The following is a 19,472-nucleotide window of genomic DNA, read 5'->3' on the forward strand; positions in this document are numbered from 1 at the left end:
CTACTCACACTCTCTCTCTCTCTCTCTCTCTCCCCCCCTCTCTCTCTCTCCCCTCTCTCTCTCTCTCTCCCCCCCTCTCTCTCCCCCCCCTCTCTCTCTCTCTCTCTCCCCCCCCCCCTCTCTCTCTCTCTCTCTCTCTCTCTCTCTCTCTCTCTCCCCCCCTCTCTCTCTCTCCCCCCCCCCTCTCTCTCCCCCCCCTCTCTCTCTCTCTCCCCCCCCTCTCTCTCTCTCCCCCCCCCCCTCTCTCTCTCTCTCTCTCTCTCTCTCTCTCTCTCTCTCTCCCCCCCCCCCTCTCTCTCTCTCTCTCTCTCTCTCTCTCTCCCCCCCCCCTCTCTCTCTCTCTCCCCCCCCTCTCTCTCTCTCTCTCTCTCTCTCTCTCCCCCCCCTCTCTCTCTCTCTCCCCCCCCCCCCCCCCCTCTCTCTCTCTCTCTCTCTCATCTCTCTCTCTCTCTCTCTCTGTTGCATTGCTGTGGCGCAGACTCCGACCCTTGCTCGCTGCTCCCTCTGAGGCCACTAATGGTTTACTTTGTGTCAAACCAGGTTTCTTTGGGTTGGAGAATGGAGTGACAGAGTGAAAGGACCTTTTTTTTCCCCCCTTTTCTTTTTTTTCTGTTTTTCTCCCCTTTGCGGTCCTTAAAGAATATTTTCAGGGGAGTTAGTTAGTTTCCTTACTCTTCGGCCCTGTGCCTCTACCGCGGTAAATGAGCTCACATGTTTACATTGTGCCATGAGTGTGTGTCATTGCTTTCAAATAAAAGCCCTGCTGAGATGAACGGCGTTTATGACACGTGAGGGACTGTCAGGAACACTCCAGGCTCCGAGTCGTGGACCCGAGCCACTGTTTACATTTTCATTTACCAGCTGTCAGGGGCCTGGCTCCCCTTGGTGGCCAACTGGTGGCCCGCTGTACCTGACCAGGGGGATTCAAGCTGGGAGGAGAGGCGCCAAAGGGGGCCTCCTTAGACTCTGGTCCCTTCGTCCTGTGTTTGATGAGCGGGGACAGGTCGGGATCTGACTGAAGTTGACTGATGAGGAAAACCTCTGAACTTTAAAAATAAATAAATAATAAAAGAAAAAAACAATAAAAATCAGGGTGGATTGACATATGTCTTATATTATTGATATGTTGTGGAATATTTTTTTTAAAAAGCAGAACGTTTGGGATTTTGTTATGGCGCAGCAAGTGTCCCTCTAGATCTGTGAAATATTGTGGGCTGAAGCAGTGCAATGCTTTGTAGCAGCCACTAGGTGGCAAATCCCCTCTTCCTCATTCACTTGTGTACTCAGCTGGCTGCTATATTGTCTGTGAGACCTGGGTGTATTTTAATAAGATCCATTCACCATGATGTAAAACACATAAATATCAGTCAAGCAGCTGTCACTTTACAGATCTTTTGAAGGCTAGAGAATGTTAAGAATGTGCATGAGGTGCAAAATTACTCATTTCAGAAATTCAGCCAAAGAATATTTTTTATTCTTTTGCATCCAGTAACAGAAAATGAGTGAATAGGGAGCACAAAGCACATTGTGAAATGAAAACAGCAGACTGTGCTAAACTAAATGACATGTTTGCTGATCATTTGACCTCTCAGTTTGTCTGATTGACAGACAGAGCGGGGAAGATTAGGGTTCAAGATAGGACGTAGTTTTAGGCATTGTTTGACTATCAAGGGGTCGTCTTCAAAACTCTAATTCTCCAGGTCATGCTCTTGTTCTGCTCAGCTGGTACAGCTAGTCAACTGACTGTGGATTCTTATCCCTCAGTCCTTGCTCGCAAATGAGCCCGTCTTTTCAGAAAGGACTTTTCCAGTCAAACAGATAAGATGGAGGTGTGTCATCCCTACTGAAACCTCAGTTTGTGCACTACATCTGCTCACACTCATCCACATATTAAATGTTTGACATTAAGGTTTGGTTAGAATGACATTGTCACAGCTATATGGAAAGCTCTGGTGATGGTGTATACCAAAGTAAATAACAGTGGATATAGGCATCCACAGTTCTAGTGTTTTGACTCACTGGGTTTTGTTGCCTCTTGCTTGTTTGTGTTTCATGTTTATTCGCAGTAAGTAAATCCATTGGTGTTTAATAATTCATTTTTCACTTGTAGGATAAGGGTTAGTAGAGAGAAATTTGCATGCGTGTTTTTATAACGATATTATCATCGTAACTATCAAAGCTTTCCTTGTGGTTCATACTGATGCAGTCACATTGGACAATGTTTAACTGAATGTGAAGTAAAAACAGTGGATCCTGTTTGCCAGAGTTTTGCACTCAGAGAACCGTTTCCTGCGGTTTGTGCCGCGCCTTTGATTTTTAGCCTCACTTGTCACTAATGAATGGTGGTTCCTCCAGTAGAATAAGCCCAAAATCAGACCATTTACCGTAGAGACCAACTCTGACAAATCATCTTCAACTCTGTCCCAAACATCTTGCCAGTAAACATTGTAAACACACAAACTTTGAGTCAGTTGATTGTGCCGCCCTTGTTGTGGTTTACATCTGCACTCTGCTCAGTCATGTTGGCTCAGTGCCTCTTCTCTAAATGGGAAGATTGTTTACTGTTCCGTATTGTTTAAAGTATTTCTGTCTCAAGAGGAAATGCAGAACTACTGAGAGAGAGAGAGAGAGAGAGAGAGAGAAAGACAGAGTATGTGTGTGTGTGTGCGTGTGCGCGTGCGCCTGCTTGCGTCTCATTTTTTTTTTAAACATTGTCAATCTGCCCATCCAAAGGGGAGTTTGACCCTTCTTTCTTTCCCAGCTTGTCAACACCCCAGTCAGTTGTTACCCATCTGTTGCGAATAGTTTCAGTTTTTTTTGGGGGGGGGGGGAGGCTCCCTCCCTGCAGCTTTTATGTTGGCTAATTAGAGTGGTTTGTGGGTGGTGCAGTGGATAAAGACAGGTCCAGCCCGCCTTCCTAGTTAGCAACATCACCTCCATCACAGTCAACAGAAAGAACAGCTGCCAGGTCTCTGATTAGCCTCTGTAATAACGCGCTCTCTGGATAATAATTGGATAAGATTCCAGCGACTGTATAATTCAGGTCTGGGCTGCCCCCCCCCCCTTTTTCTTTCTTGTCTGTCCTCAAGTCTTTTGTTCAAATCCCTGTTTGCAGAGTGGAGTCTCACATCCTATTTTTCTGTCACTAGAGTGTCTGGCGGAGTAGGCAGGCGGCCCATGTCAGACAGCACTCCTGTAACGCACAGAGTCAGGGATTAGTCATAGCATTACATATCAATCTGCCACAGACCTGTTTACAATTCGCTGTGGGATGCGATATCAGGTTACAGTATAGCTTTTTACGTTGTGTGGCATCGCACATAAGCTGATGACCCAAATTATTCAGCGTAGTTGAATTCAGATGCCGAGACACTCCGTGCAATGTGGCTATATTTCCTGTTTTAGCCCACTACTGTTCCAGATTACTCACTTGCTTTGGAACGGAACTCCGTTTAACTTTGAGTGCTGTGTTGTTTAGAGTACCTTAAAAAATTTTATTAGGAAATGGTCAAGTTTATAACTTCACGAAATTTATGTTCTCTCTCTCTCTCTTTCTCTCTCTTTCTTTTTTTTTTTTTTTTGGATTTATGAAAAAAACACTTTGTTTCACACCCAGTTGCCAGGAAACGGATATATAGAAAAGGTCACAGCCTCGTGTGTTGTTTTTATTTTGTCAGGAGCAGTGTGTTAACACCTTGTTCAGGCTGATTCTGCCATACTTTTCACAAATAAACATATATTCGGGTGCCTTTGTGCTGAGTCTCCTTTGAAAAGAGCCATCAAAGCCAGATGTTTTGCCTGGGAATGGAGAAACAGGGAAAGCCAATTGGCTGTAAGTAAGTTAAGCCAACATTTAGTCACAACAGACTTTAAGCGAACGAGGACTATGCCACTCAACCTATGGAGAAGTCAAATTGATATTGTTGCACAGTGTGCGTCAGCTTTGCTTTAATGAAAGACAGGTCCATTGTTCCCTTTGTGTTGCCGTATAAAGCAAGTTTACCTGGAAATGTCAGTGTCTGGTCTCTATTTAAATGTGGCATGAAATGGGGGCTTTTGGTTTTGCGTGATATGTAATGTTCCACCAATTTGCCCCCACCCCATTTTACCCCCTCAGTAGCACTTAGGTCTTGTCACTGTTCAAGCCCTCACTCTAGCACAGAGCAAGTGGCTCATGGTTGTGCAGAGACAGCATACCCTGAGGTTCCATGGAAATTCGGTTACAGAAAAGGGAGATGTCAACATTCGCTGTCTCTCGTCAGAAGAGGAAAAAGGACAGCGAGGATGTTGGTTATGAAAGGTGAAGCGCATGGACATTCATTTGTTTTTGTTTGTCTAGGATTTTTTTGGGGTTTTTTTTTAATCTTCGTGTCCATTTGAGAAAGTCCTGCGTGATAGTCTTTTTCTATGTATGCTTCAGTTGTTCTTGGAACCTAAAACAAATATTTCTCAATTTTGACCCTGACGATCTACAAAGATTGTCATCTTTTGGTGTAACCACACCTGATTCCAAAAAACCTATGAGTAGCTGATTGGCTGTTTGTATGTCAAATTATGTTGGTTTGTTTTGGGCCACAACAGATGTATGTCATTCTGCTAGTTGCCAGGAAAGAAGTTGAGAAATGCTAATCTTCAGGGAGGTCTCTCTTGCCCTGTGTCAGATAAGTTTGAAACGTGCATTTATGAAGGATTATTGAAAGCCGCAAGATTGTCTGCAGCCAACACTCATCGTCGGCTCTTGTCTTAAAATGCCAAAAATTCTAGCCGTTCCTCCCATTCACAAATCTCTTCAGATTCCCAGTTAGTTTGCTTAGCGGGAGGAATCTGTCAGCATGTCAGGTGGGGCAAAGTGAAGTGAGACATCCCCCATCAGAAGTCAGCCAGGACTCTACAGGCCCAGGTTAACCCCCATTTAGATGCCTATTCGACAGGCCACCATGGGAGACCAGGCCCCATAGGATTTGATGGTGTAGTCCTGATGAATGACCTAGCACTGACTAAGCCAGGTTTGGTGATTTTAACTTGGCCAGTGAGACACTGAGACCACGGCTAGCCTTCAGAGTGGAGCCACGACGTTGTGTCCGAGCAGACCGATGAAGCCATCAGAGAGGTTTTACCCCGCCCCCCCCCCCAATCTTAATCCCTTTCGTTACCCCTCATGTACAGCCTTTGGTGTGTCTGACAATGTGCTTGTTCCAATCTCTTAACCCTGACAGAGTTTAACCTTTCTTTGCCACCGGATCCTGTGGAGCTGCTCTTTGGCGGCACGTGTGATTGACAGAAGAGGAGCTTATGTGCAATTTTGCAAAGCGCTTCCTCTGTCAGGCACACTGTGTTCGGGCATGTTGGCAGCACCACCATCCACTACATAAAAGGAAGACTGAAGAGTTTGGCTTTTAAAGCCTGTCACGCTGTCGAAGTGATGGTGACCTCATTAAAAAAGCGGGGGGAAAAAAAGAACGTCCTCTCGTGAAAGACGCAAGGTTTGCGTGATCGCTCGTCTCCTCTGCACTCCTCTCCTCTCTCCTCTCCTCCAAGCCTTTGTCAAAAAGCATCCCTCTCAAGATAAGGTTCAGTGCTGTCTCTCAGAGATTCGAAACCATTGATTCATAAGCCAAGGTTCTGGAGCCCTTTGGCAGGCACCAAGGCACTTCCTTCCCCCAGCTCTTAGTCACAGAGAGCTTTCCATGGGATCTGGGGATCTTTGTCTTCAAAATGTATGACTCACTTAAGGGCCCCAACTTTGAACTTGAAAGAATTTTATGATGCAAATAAAAATGTCCTGTGTGTAAACAGTTTGATTTGAAAACCGAGTCAGTTAAATGACTGTTTTATGTCCCTTTTAACTCTAGAACACTAACCCGTTCCAAATGAGTTTTAGGCACCGTTTGGTTGACCTCTTAAAAAGTTTAATGATCGGTATTTATGGTAAAAAAGAATTAAATGTTATAATCGGAAATAAACGATATCTTTTATTTCAGTCCGTCCAGGGTTACCTTGTGTATGTGTTTGTGTTGGGTTTTTTTTTTACCTGAACATATTCTGGTTTTAACATTTTTTCCCCTCGTTATACCCTTGTATTCCCTAAGCCCTTGTTTGTCAGAATAGACCACCCCTGCCTTGAATGGAGGTCTGCTTGTTTGTTGTCTTCCACTGGGACCTCAGACCTGACTGCTGTGGGGGTGGGGCGGGGTTGTGCACTTTTGAGATTTAGCAGGAATGCTTTGGGGATCACTTTGTTTCAGATTTCTCTTGGACTTCTTCTTCAGAACAGGGAGGTGGGGAGAACACGAGAGGATTCCTCTTCTTTTAAGCGCAATGTGATCTCTGACTTTCTCCCTCTCTCTCTCCCTCTCTCTGCCCCCCTCTCATTCTACCCCTCTCTCTTTCTCTCTCTCTCTCTCTCTATCTCTCTTTCCCAGAACAATGCAGATCAAGTAGCATTCCAGGTAGGAGGGGGTCTCTCTGCGTTGGAACAGATTCTGCAGGTAGTCACTGCTGCCTCCAGTCCAGCTGCAGTCCCACGCATTCCACTCAAGTGAGTACCAGCCAACCAAAGCAAATAAAGCTCACATTCTCTCTTCACACACTCACTTCACTTCCAGAAAAATACTTTTCCAGAACCTGAAGGACCCCCCCCCCCCCCCCTCCCTTTTTTGCGTCATGCAGCACTCCCCTATATATCCCTGGTATCACATTATAATTGTTCATCAGTTTATTTTGACCATACTAAAAGAAAGGACTGGCTGATGTGATTTGCCTGTTTTCCACTTGGCTAGTGGGTATTGCATGTTGATTAGTTGTGGTCAACCGTATTCGTTTAATGAAGACAAGCTAAATAATCTTAGCTTCGGTCTGGGGACATCAAGTATTTGTGTTCCTCTCCCCATAAATTCCGGGGACTCTAAGTGCTCCCACACTTCTGACGTTTGTGTCACGGTCAAGACCCCCCTCTGAAAAAAAATCCACCCTTTTTGGAACCTCTCTCTTCACTGTGTATAATTTGTAGTCTTAACTGTGACTGCTCAAAGTGACTCAAGCTCCACTCTTGCATTATTTTTGCTCTTTTATCGCGTCCAAATGGCAATAAATACTTTTTAGAATGTATAATGGATAAGAATGTTTCTTGTTTAGAAAAGGGGGTGGGGGGGCACATTTAAGTAATCCATTTTGTATTTGTTCTTCTCGCTCTGATATACAAGAAGCACTGCTTTGTGATCCATCATTGGGAATGTGAGTTGTTTTTGAGTAGTGAGTCTGGAGTTAGCCAGGCTGCCCACTAGATAACCTCTGTGAGACGTCTCTTCTCGCTGCTGCTGAAGGCTTCTAATGGACCGGAATGGCCTCTCTCCTCTACTCATTAGCATTCGCTGTTTTCCAAATCTCCTCTAATGGAGAAGCACCACTTATATTTATAATGCTTTTACTGGCCATCAAGTGTTTATTGATTCCCTCCTTTCTCTCTCTCTCTCTCTCTCTCTCTCTCTCTCTTTCATTCAGTCATTAATTCTTAGAAAATTCAGAACAGACTTTAGCATTGTAATGGATTTTTATGAACTCCAGAGAGTCTTTTTTTCTTTTTTCTTTTTTTTTTGGACAGTGGAATGAGTGTGTGTGTGTGTGAAAGATTAGCGTGTGGGTGCATGCTGAAACGGGCAGCTCCAACACCCCAGACTGTTTTTCTTCTGTTTGTTTTGAGAGATCCACTTGACATGCTTCGGAGGAGGCACAGGTCTCTGAGGCTCTTCTGTCATTCTCATCCCTCCTGTCCAATGAGAATCAGAAGTGGCCCCTCTGTAACGATAAAAGAATGGCCTTCCAGTTACATGCTTTCATGGCCCAATTACTACCCTGTCTCAACTTGTTGAAAATACTGTCTCTGATGAAATACTGGAGAGTGGTAATGACGAGAAAAAAATTCTAAGGAAGTAAAATTTCCTATTGCCTACTGATCTACCTAGTCTGTACAAAGTTGTGGGGGGGAAAAAAAGGGGGGGGGGGGGACTTGTGCATGAACTTCTACAGCGAGCAGTTTTCTGAATACAGGGACTGCAGATGTACTGAGTTACTCCTGACGACATCCAAACCTTGGGCACATGAATGTAAATGTCTTTCTCAGCACCTCTGATTCCTGTGTGTGTCACTCAGACAGAAAGCATGTCTTTGGGCTAACTTGGGTTTTGGCCTCTGCTCGACGACCACGAGGGAGCACGGGGCTTTGGTCGGACTGGAAGAAAAGCCCTGAAGCTAAAGGTGGGGGGGCCTTGGCTGAACCCGCGATAACCTTTTCAAACGTACATCAATCCAGGATGTATGATCCCCTCTCCCCTGAGACTAGAGGTGTGCTGCAGGAAGCCATAAAGTCGAGCGTCTCTGGAGCCGTGGATATAGCCAGACTCAGCCTCCTGGGAGAAAAACTGAGAGTAACTCAGTGGGTCACAGTAAGAGGGAAAGTATTCAGAAAGTGTTCGGCGTCTGCAGACTTTTGGTGTTGGCCTGTTCTTTTTTTCTTTCTTTCTTTCTTTCTTTCTTTCTTTCTTTCTTTCTTTCTTTCTTTCTTTCCTTGTTTAAATTTGGTTGTTCCTCCTGAACAGGCATTATCTGGTGTCCATCAAAACCTTTTTTTTGTATTCTGGTTGTTGCAGTTCCTTGCAACTTGACATTCTTAGTCATCAGGCTGTTGCGCGTTTGACAGGCCTTTTACCTGAGCACCGGCAGTGAAATTGGACCGAAGGCGTTTTGAGAAGGCAATGACATGATGAGGTAAACAGCAGTATTACAACAAGGCCGCAGCATCTCGGCACACTAATCATTATTCCTCATCTGGATGGCCGTGCAGCATAATGGACTCGGACGCAGACGCTAACCCCAGAGCACGCCAGTTTATCTGTTTACTGTAATGCTGCCGTATTGATCGTCTCCTTTTAGATAAGCTGAGTGATTTACAAAAAAGACAACTGCAGAGATGCTCCCTGTAATATTACTCCCCTGAGAGAAGGATGCCGTCTTGTTACCATTACATTAATGGGCTAATTCCACAGTGAAGCTCCGTTAATATCCCCAGGCAACCCTGCGGCTCGTGTCCCAGCGTTTAGACGGCAAGAAGTGGGGGGAGGGCAGCCGCCGTGGTGGGGGGAGGGGGGAGGGCTGGGGGGTGGTTGGCAGTTTGGAGGAAATGAGGGTCGGATGTCTGGAGCAGGAAGGCCGTCGTTTCATTTACATGAGAAGCAGGCCTCCAAGAACGGCGAAAACACGGTCAGCGCAACCTCGGACGTTAACCCTCGCGGTTGCTGTCGTTAAGAAATACAAGCTTCGTGTGTAAGAGCAAGCTTGAAGCAACTGCTATCACACATCTGAAGTTCATTTAAAAATAAAAAGCAAAAAAAAATAAATAGTGTTGTGTATGGCTTTTGTCTCTTGTCTTCTTAAGTTTTTTCACACAATCCAAGAATTATGTCTATATCACAGAGTATGCCCCTCAAACATATAATTCATATATTGGTTCCAAATATAAAAACCAACCTGACAATTTGAAATCTGAAATCTCTAAAGAGAAATGTCATATTTTGTCTGCGTCTGAGCTGTTCTTGGCAACTGATAGCCCCTCTCTCGGTGTGCACACAAGGCTGTGTCCTGTTTGTCTCTCTCGGGCTGAAAAGACAGCTCTGTTCCCTGGGGAGAGAGAAGGAGAAGCCCTGTAAAACAAGATGTAAAAGAGCAGTCTTCCCTGGCCCTGGCTCCACCTCTCTCGTTTGACATTTCTCTTCAGAGGTTATGGAGCTCAGGTTTTGGATAACTCAATCTTCAGTCACTGCTGTATGTGAAAAGCCAGAGTCGCAGAAACATGAAGGTCTCAGAATGTCAGAAGGCCTTCAGAATGTCAGAGAAATGACTATTTCAGTGACTTGATGTGTACAACAGGGTTCTCTCACTGACATTGAGAGTGATTGATATTGATAACTCCTGCAGCTTCGCATGTGCTGGTCTCACTGCTAGTTACTCTCTCACTAGAAGTTGCTCTCACTAGAAGTTGCTCTCTTTGGTTGGTGCTTTCTCTGGCTGCATTTTTGCATACACCTCTCTCTCTCTCTCTCTCTCCAGCTGTGTCTGCTTATCTCCATCATCATTATTATGATAGGGCTGTGGAGTCTTTGTCCCTGGCCTGAGGTGAGGTATTGAAATTAATCTGAGGAGGATAGAAATGGGTTCCTCTGTCTCCCAGTAGGGGTTGCTATAGAGAGGAGGAAAGAGAGGGAGAGGAAGAAAAAAAAGTGAAATCTGGGCTTAGAACCAGGAGGCTATCAACATATGTGGACCTCTCACACTGTCTGAGTATAATTCAGTTCACTTTAGCCATGAAGCCCCTCACCCTACCTGACAGACAGAAAGAGACGGAGAGAGGACAAGCAAGAGAAGGGGAGGATGAGAGTGGAAAGATGCGTTCAGGAACGACCTACAGAAAAATCACTTTAGGACGCTTTTAATCCTCGGTGTATCAACAGAAGTCAAGAAAAGTCTTGCAAACTGAGAAATGTCTGTAAGGGACACCCCTCTTAAGTAGTCATCCTCTTGGCATCCTAAGCTTTTGCGCTCTCTCTCGCTCTCTCTCTCTCTCGCTCTCTCTCTCTCTCTCTCTCTCTCTCTCTCGCACGCTCGCTCTCGTTCTCTTTGAATGGTGAAGTGAGCAAGATGACAGTGTTTTATGTCACTTCTCTATGTCACATGATGACTGAATTTACCCAGTGAAAGCTTCCAGCAAAGCCTCTCCAAGTGGTTTCATTTCAGGATGCCATTATAACAAGCGTGTGTGTGAGCGTGTGTAAGGTGTGTGTGTGCGCGGTGCGTGACAGCAGCTCAGACTCGTGGCCTCGGCTCTTGCCCAGCGATCGCGGGACGACAGGCAGAATGGAGGTCTTGGAAGCATTCAGGATATGGGAAAGATCAACAGCAGAATCAAATTAAATGTCATTTGGATTGCAGTGAAAGAAAGGATTGTCTGACATAACGCAAGGAAAGGATTTACTCCTCACCTTTTCTCTTTGGCTCTGGATTTGTTTTTTTCCCCAAAGCTTTCTCTCCCAATCTCTCTCTCTCTCTCCCAGTCTCTCTCTCTCTCTCCCAATCTCTCTTTCTCTCTCTCGCTCCAAGCGGAGGTACTCAAACCGGCTGAAGAGTTGTTCAGATTTCTGCTGGGCTCCTCAGACGTCAAGGCTGAGTGGACCTATAGGAAAGGGGTGGAGATTATATTTGTAGATTGGGAAATCTGAGCTTTGGACTTGGGTCAAAGCATTTCCTGGTTGATAACCCAGTTACACGGGGCACAGAAAAGGGATCTGGACATGTTGTAGCTGTTGTCTTTATCCTTCAGATCTCCACTCATTCAGTTGGTCAGTGCCCCACACAACACATTCACTCACCGGAAAAGCTGATGCCAACATTTCTCTCTCAACATCATACAGAGTCTCTGTATTTTCATATATGCTTTGGTGCTACAGTGTCGTGTAGTTATAAATGCCAGCATGACCTCAGGGATGTGCAGTCAGTCTGTCTTGTGGGGTGATCCTATCCTCATCCCCCTCTTCTTCCCCCTCTTAGCCATCTGCCCACTTGCCCCAGGGATACCCCTATGGATTTCATAATGGTTTGACGGGTTTTAATTCCCATCCGAAGGTCAGTCTAGTGACCCTGGACTGCAGGCCACCCAGGCTGAGGGTTTTTTGGGTTTTTTTGGCCCTGAAGGGGTGAGTGAGGATACTGGGAAGGAAAGGTGTGGTTCTGTGAGTGGCTGCCCAATGCTGAAGCATAATCTTACCTAGGCGGGCCAGTCACTGTTTGTGTCTCTGGGGCTAATCAGCAGGCTGCTCTGGCATGGCTGTCTGAGGTTAAGCCGGTTAGAGTAGGTGAAGAGATTACAGAGCTTATTATCTGCATCTCTTTATCTCTCTCTCTCTCGCTCTCTCTCTCCCTCCCTCTCTCTCTAGCAATCTCTGTTTCTCACTCTCTTCTGTCTCTCCATCTCTTACCTCTTCGTCTTTTTTCTTACTTCTTTCTCTGTGTGTTCTTCCTCTTTTCCCTTTCTCATTCATTTTCTCTCTCTGATGAGCTATACAGTCCATCAGAGTAGGCTTTCCTTGGGAACTTAATCCTGTGTCTACAAGATAAGACTTCATTACGGCCAGATTAACAATGTGTCTGTTGTTAGCCATGCTGGCTGCAGTCTGGAGGTTGGTGGCAGTTTAGTGACTGAGGGCCCAGTCTCTGCAGAGAACCCAGCTTTTTGGTGTGTCGCGTATGCACGCTCGCACTCAGAGAATCCCAGACTTTTGAGCTGCAGGAATGCTGACTGTTAGCATGATTAGGCACATGTGAGTCAATGCTGCATTCTCCTCGGGTAACACGAGACGCCTCACAATGGCACTTCACCAAATTGCTCCTCAAAAAACTTTGACGCGCCCTGTCATCAGACGTAGGGGGAGAGACAGAGATTCCATGAACTGGGCTGGTGTTGGATGTCATGCTAATCAAGATCAGTTAGCAGGAAGGGGAGCCTGTAACCCAGCTCAGCTATGGCTCTCCGCTGACACGGCTGTTAAGATATGATTTAAACAGGGCACGGACAGCTTCTGACAACCCTAAGGTTGAAAAGATGATGGATTGGCTTAAACACACTCAAAATCCAGATTACTGGAACAGCTTAATCCCAGTGAATTTGAACTGTGTTTGTTGTTATTTGGAGGACTTTTAGTAGATGGGAGGTACACAGGCGTTCAGTTTATGATTAAGACCAAAGTCCTCACACGCACACATGCTAAATTCACAAAGCTGAAAGCACAACTGAAATCACGTCGAAGGTTTGCTAATGCTGTTATAGCACGTAATGATTGTCTGTGACTATCCATCCTGTGCTTTTCCAAATGCTCTTATATTTTAGTGGGGGGGGTTTAGTTTAAACTTATGGGGGGGTTTGTAGGGATTCGGGCAGTCGACAGCTGTTTTGTCCTGTAATAAGATTAGTGTAAAGAAATTAGCAGTGTGCTCTTTAATCTGCCGTTTAACTGTTTGAACCACCTGGGGGTCACCCTGTCCCCCTCTATCCTCTATACCCGACAAAATATAACACAGGAAACATTTAGTGACCTCAGTGTGCCAAGGAAGCACATCACCTTCTGTAGATAGAGGAGCTTTCACCACTGACTGTATAATTCAGCAGCTCATCCAAGAGCAGATACATTTAGCTTTTCAAGTTAGATAAAGATAAATAATTTTTTTTTCTAGTTTACTCTATTTACTAATTTAATTTTTTTCCTATAGTGTTTTTTTTTTTATTTATTGTTTTTGAGTAATATAATGATTTATCGTCACTGTATTTAACAATTTTTTAACTGGTTTTTGTCTTCCACGGTTTTCTTTTCCTCTTCCTGTTTTACAGTCATAAGGTGTCTAGAGTGGATTAACGCGCTTAATTTGCCCACTCACTCTAGTCTGTTTTTTTTTTTTTTGTCTAACTCTTTTTGTTCTGTTGAGCTGTGAATTGTTTTCATTTTGGGTAAAGCTTTCAGTTCTCTGCGGTTAAATGGGAAGCTGTGATGGGTGCACGGCCCTGTTATTCGATCCTAGTCATGTTATTTGACACTACAGTTTTTGAAGAAGCAACCTAGAAACAATATGGATACCTTAAATTCCATGAGAGCCACGGAAAATCTTAACACCTGAACCTAACCCTTTACTCGGTTAAAAGGAATATTATTTCATCATTGTATAAAATCAAAATGAATGCAACATTGTCACCTTGGTCCTGAGGTAGATGGGTTTCTCTATCAAACAATTTCTCTTTTTGTGCAATCTTGGCTTTTAATGTTTTGTTCAGGTTTTTTTTTTTAAACTGCCGTCAGAGAGTCAGGAAGTCTTTTCTGTGCTGGTTGAGCGCTCAGAGCGGACAGCTCACGTTTCTCTGGCCGATCTGAACAGAGTCTGTAGAATCATTCCTCTCAACCGTGACCCCTTCCATTTCTCTGCTCAATATATCGACTTCTATCAGGACAAAAGACACGCTCAGCTGTCCGCAGCCTTGGGAATCCATGTCCTATGTTCTCAGGGTTTATTGTAGACTGAATGAACAGAGAAGAGAAAACAGGGGTAAATTAACCTGGCTTTTTTTCACCGTTTCCTCTACAACATTTATTCAAGTGGTGAAAACTTAGGTAATTACATCGCGTATTGAAATGATTATATTTTTTTAAGTATAACAGGCTACAACTGATTCATATTCTGGGAAGCTCTGACATTTGGACCCGTTCCCAGCAAATCACAGGAAAATGTTTTCCCTGCAGTTCCGTGCTCCGTGTCTGACAATTTTACACTGCTTCGTCAATACGGGCGCTGCTATCTGTCTGATCTGTGGGCTATTGGCTAAAATATACAGTGTGTTTTTGTCAGGGAAGGGGAGTTATCGACAGACCAAGACATGCGTGGCAGTGCGTTTTTTTTTTGTTATGTATGCCAATAAGGTTTGGCCGAAAATGCGTTGCAGATGGGAAGGTTGCCGTAGATATCAAAATGTTTACGAGTGGAAGTAAACATGGCCTACTTTAAAATAGGAAAGTCAGATTCCATTCCTCCACAAAGCAGATAGGCCCCGCCACTCCGCTTTGGGTTAAAATATACAGTTGTCAGAAAATATTAACCGATGAAAGGAGGGAGCGGCCGGGAGGGGGGTGTTCAGTCAGAGCCGAATGACTGGTCAGTTATCTGCCACATTAATCTCCTCCCAGGCTGGCGTAAGGCAGACAAAATACAGAGGCCTGCTGACTAGCCTACAGGCGCTGAAGGCCAGCCCCACTCACTGACCTTATCTCTGAACGGAGAGAGAGAGGGATGGGGGTGGGGGGTGGAGGAGAACAGAGAGAGAGAGAGGCAATGGCTGGCCAGTTCTTCAGGAGCTAGTCCCCCCCTGTCTCTCTGTGTGTAATTGTTAGTGTTGGGCCCAATACAGAGGGAAGGTGTTTGGTTTGAGTGAAAGAATGAATCAGTGTTCATTCTTAAGCCTGTCGAAATCTTTTAAGTTCCTGCTTTCCTGCTCATGCTGGTGTACTGCTGACTGCATTTACTCTGTATCCAACACTAACATGGGTGATTAGATGTAATGTTTTTTTCCATTATGTTTTGTTGAGAAACTCAACGATAACAGAGATCCATCGTCATAATAACTGAAGAAGGAGATTATGAATGAGGGGTCCGCACCACTCATTGATCATAATGAGACTGAGAATTCTTTGGCTCCTATGTAACATTTAGGGGTGTAACGATATGCCAGTCACGGTTCGGTATGTACCTCGATTTTAAAGTCACGGTTCGGTACAGTGAAAAAAGACATGCAACATGAAATTTCCTTTCATTGAATAATGAATTTACTTGTAAACTTATACACGTGCACAAACTTCTAAACAATGGCAAACTGGCCACGATTTCCAGTTTGCTCTCCACTCTGTTTTTTGCTTGTACCAGTAATATTTCCAACTGCTCTCCTTTCCTCTGGAATGGTTTACCTACAGAGCTTAGGGAGGCAAACTCTCTCCATACCTTTAAAACCAGAGTAAAGACCCCTATTTTTTTGAACTTATGGATAATATCATTTTGATTTGTTATAGACATGTAAAGCCCTTTGAGACTATAAATAGTGATACTGGACTCTAAATAAATGTATTATTATTATTATTATTATTATTATTATTATTACTTGGATGATGCCATCTGAAATGAGTAATCATATTCGATATTCACATTTGGATGATGCCGTCTCAAATGAGATCATGCTCGACGCACTGCCAGCTACATACCTGATTTCAGTTTAATAATGCCGGCACGCTGCCTTCGTCTTACCACTAGTCTTTGCCCATTGCTACTGTAGTTCACCGGAAAACCGAAATGTTCCCAAACAGAGGACCTGAAGGATATGGGAGGGTCCTGAAGCTCTGGCTTTGCGGTCGCCATACTTAGGAGCTTTCCTCATTGAACATGTGCTAATTCAGTTGCTAAGTTACAGCTCAGTTATGGAATCGGAGAGGAAACTGAGTTTTTAATTTTAGTTCCGCACACAGAAATGTAGAAGAGAGGGCACACTGTATCTAGTCAAGTATACTTTATTCGCTGATGTTTCGGTTGACTGACCATCAGAGCATAAAAAAAAAAAAAATTATGCTCGTGACGCGTGTGGTTATAGCTAGACTATATTCACTCAGATCACAACGCGCACCGAACCGAACATCCTGCACCAAATATGTGTACCGTTATACCCCTAACACAAAATTACAGCTTGACATAACTTTAAATAGAATAATAATTTCATGATTTACATGTGTTATAGTGTTATCTGTGAACTGAAAAATGAGTTTTGTTACATTAGTAACGTAATGAGAACTCAACAGGCTGGGGGGGGGGTCGCGGTTTTGGTCTCGGTTTCAGTCTCGGTTACAGAACCATTACACCCTTAGCAACATTGTGTCACCTTCACTTTGACATCACAATCCTCTCTGGTGTTTTATTCTGCTTTAGCCACAGCTGCACTCCTCTTTTCCTCTGAACAGTAGGGAGTAAAGCAACAGCTCTCTGGAATATTTCTTCATCCGATTAATCTGTTCTTTCTCTCTTTCTCCCTCCCTCTCCCTCTCTTTCTCCCTTCAGGTCACTTTGTGCTGCTACGAACACGTATAACTTGGCCTGCTCTGGCTGCTACACCAACTGCTCCTACGTCCTCTACAGCAACAAAATTGCCTTCCTCATGGACCTTCTACTACATCAGCTAATGGTGCGTGTGCTTCCACCTCCTCTGCTTACTACAAGATTCATTACAATCTCTTCAGATGAATTCGTTCTCAAATAACTGCTATTTGTCATGAGTGTAAAGATTTTATTGTTGCTTTGATGTTATTTTAGAAAATAACAAGACTGTTCGGTAAGTAGCTGGTCAAGTGTTGTTTGACTGTGATCATAAGGATTGTTTTTGTTTTAGTCATCGTGGTTGGACGCAAGTCGTCCACCTACCATTTAAAACGTAGCACCACAATGGGGGATTCTGACGTACACAGATTTCGTCATGTTTATGTGAATCAGCAAAACAGCCCTGATTTCAGGGAAGACTCTCTTTGTTTAATGATATTTTATGTCATGCAACCATTCATCTATCTCTATCTGTCTGTCTGTCTGTCTCTCTCTCTCTCTCTGTGCCTTTCCAGATGTGTGTAGTGTGGAGGATTCTGTGTTTGTGACTGGCTGTTAGGAGGGGAAGAGTCAGACTGTCAGAGTTTACCATGTTGGTTCTGCTCTTCCTTTATGGTTTAACTCAATCAAACCACCATAAAACCGCTGCAGTAAACAAAACAAAACAAAAAGCATTCAGGACTGGCAGTGGCAGTGGTGAATGAAAGTCCAGTGGTTAGCTCTGTACTCCAGCATCGTCTTTCACACTGTGAATGTGAAGCAGACATAAACGCTTAGAAAAGAGAGTCGTGCCCATACAGGCAAGGTACATATGTGCATGTATGCATGTTGAAATGCAAAAAAGCCACCAGTGAGCCTGGATAGTTGCAGAGAATTGGAGTTGCAGGCAGAGTGTGGTCATATTTTCTAAAGGAGGAGGAGGTTATCTGTAAACTCTCTTTTTTGTAACTTTGTATTATAGTAAACCTGACTGAATAAATAGCCTAGTGCTGGTCTATGACTGATACACAAAGACATTCACCCAGTATGTTGTCAGCAATCAATGTAGAATGTTCTTAATATTAAACAGTATCACATTAGCACTGTCAGCGTAATGGTCGTAGTCTGTCTCAATTACAATAATGCTCGGCAGTGTGCAAGTCAGAGTGACCGGCTATGGAAGGATATGCAAGTTGGTGTGTGTGTGTGTGTGTGTTCGCGTTCGCATGTGCTGGCGTCTTCCCCCTTCCTTTCCTATAATTAGATTTGTGGAGAATGTTGCTGGATTTGCCCCTTGCCGTCAGCATTACTACCTCAACCCTGAGCTCCATCAGACTTTTTAAATAAGACTCTACCAAAGCCAGAGAAACCCTGTATTTCCTCTGGAAAACCGCTGTCGTCCTTTTCTGCAAACCCTCCTCTTGTCTTGATTTTACATGTTTCCTCTTTTTACATAGCATTACTCCACTTAATATGATTACTGAAAAAAGTCCGGATGAGATAGTAGTGGTGTAGTAGTGATTATTCAGACACACGCACACACACATACATTCTTACACTTTACATTCCCTCTGTGCACTGTATTGGTGGTTGAGGTGGTATTTGGGTTTCCCTTTAGATAATGAACACACCAGCCTCTGGGCTCTGATGCAGACAGTCTGTCGTCAGTGTCCTGACGGTCTTCCTCCTTAACCAGGAACCAAACGGACTGTCGTCAGTAGGGGTGTAACAATCCATCGATCTGTATTGATACATTGACCAAATAGCAAACGATCTGGTGTCACTGCTATGACACATAAACATGGATGGATGCGTGTTTATTTTTACACCTGTTTCAACCTTATCCGCGTGATCCCTTTCTGTACACTCCTACGCTGTAGGTGGGGGCATGCAGTGTAAGCTTGTTGCAGTCCATCAGTTAAAGCCTTGCTTGTGTGCTAGTGTTCACATTAAAGCACCCAACAATGCAGCAGCAATCTACCAGCAGTAGCAGCCAAGAAAACGAAGTTTTACGCTCTCCAGTTGGTAACTGGATGTGGAAACATTTTAGTTTTAGAAAACATAATGGACAGACAGACAAGACTTTTTCCGTTTGTAAAGAATGTAAGTGTGAATGAAGATACTCAGGTAATACCGCAAAATTGTCAGCTCACCTGAAAAGGCGACACGGTGTTGAAGCCGGTGGCTCTAACACAAGTGAGACTCCCACACTTGCATCGCTGACCACATTTTTCCCTCAAAAATTGATCCACACTTCCAAAAGAGCCATGACGATTACATCTGCCATCTCCTATTTCACGTTACGTGTGCAGTATTTATTTACTGAGTTGTTTACTGCTTGTGACTATTATATTTGACATTTACTTATAAAATGTTCAAATTATATTTTGTTTGTGAGTTCATAGAAATGTAATAGATTGTGTGAAATTTCATCATATCATTTCATATCGACTGCAGACCCCAGTATAGAACCGAATCGCATAGCGGCAAATTTTGAGGTATCGAAAATCATCGGATCGCTGGCTAAAAGAATCGATGTAGGATCGTGTCGTGATGAAACTTGTGATTTACACCCCTAGTCATCAGTGTCCTGATGGTCTTCCTCCTTATCCGGGAATCCCTCCGAGACTTCTCATATGCCAGTGTCTGGCATCGCCCCAGTGGCACTGTCACTCTGAGTTTTAAACACTAATTTAAAGCCCAGAGCTGATGAATAATAAAATAACACGCTTGTTTTTATTTATGTTGCCCTTGGATCAGGATTCCATCCAAGGCTA

General features: G+C 44.1%; 1 protein-coding gene across 2 annotated transcripts in view; it reads left to right on the forward strand.

Annotated features, from left to right (window-relative positions):
- scaper (S-phase cyclin A-associated protein in the ER) overlaps positions 1–19,472 on the forward strand; it is a 77,455-nt gene that overhangs the window by 32,963 nt on the left and 25,020 nt on the right. For both annotated transcript variants that reach the window (XM_030765931.1, XM_030765932.1), the window contains 2 exons: positions 6,423–6,538; positions 16,681–16,804. In XM_030765931.1, coding sequence (XP_030621791.1) covers positions 6,423–6,538; positions 16,681–16,804 — 240 coding nt within the window. The remainder of the gene's footprint in view (positions 1–6,422; positions 6,539–16,680; positions 16,805–19,472) is intronic.

Source organism: Chanos chanos, chromosome 2 (genome assembly GCF_902362185.1).
Source record: "Chanos chanos chromosome 2, fChaCha1.1, whole genome shotgun sequence".
Lineage (NCBI taxonomy): Eukaryota > Metazoa > Chordata > Actinopteri > Gonorynchiformes > Chanidae > Chanos > Chanos chanos.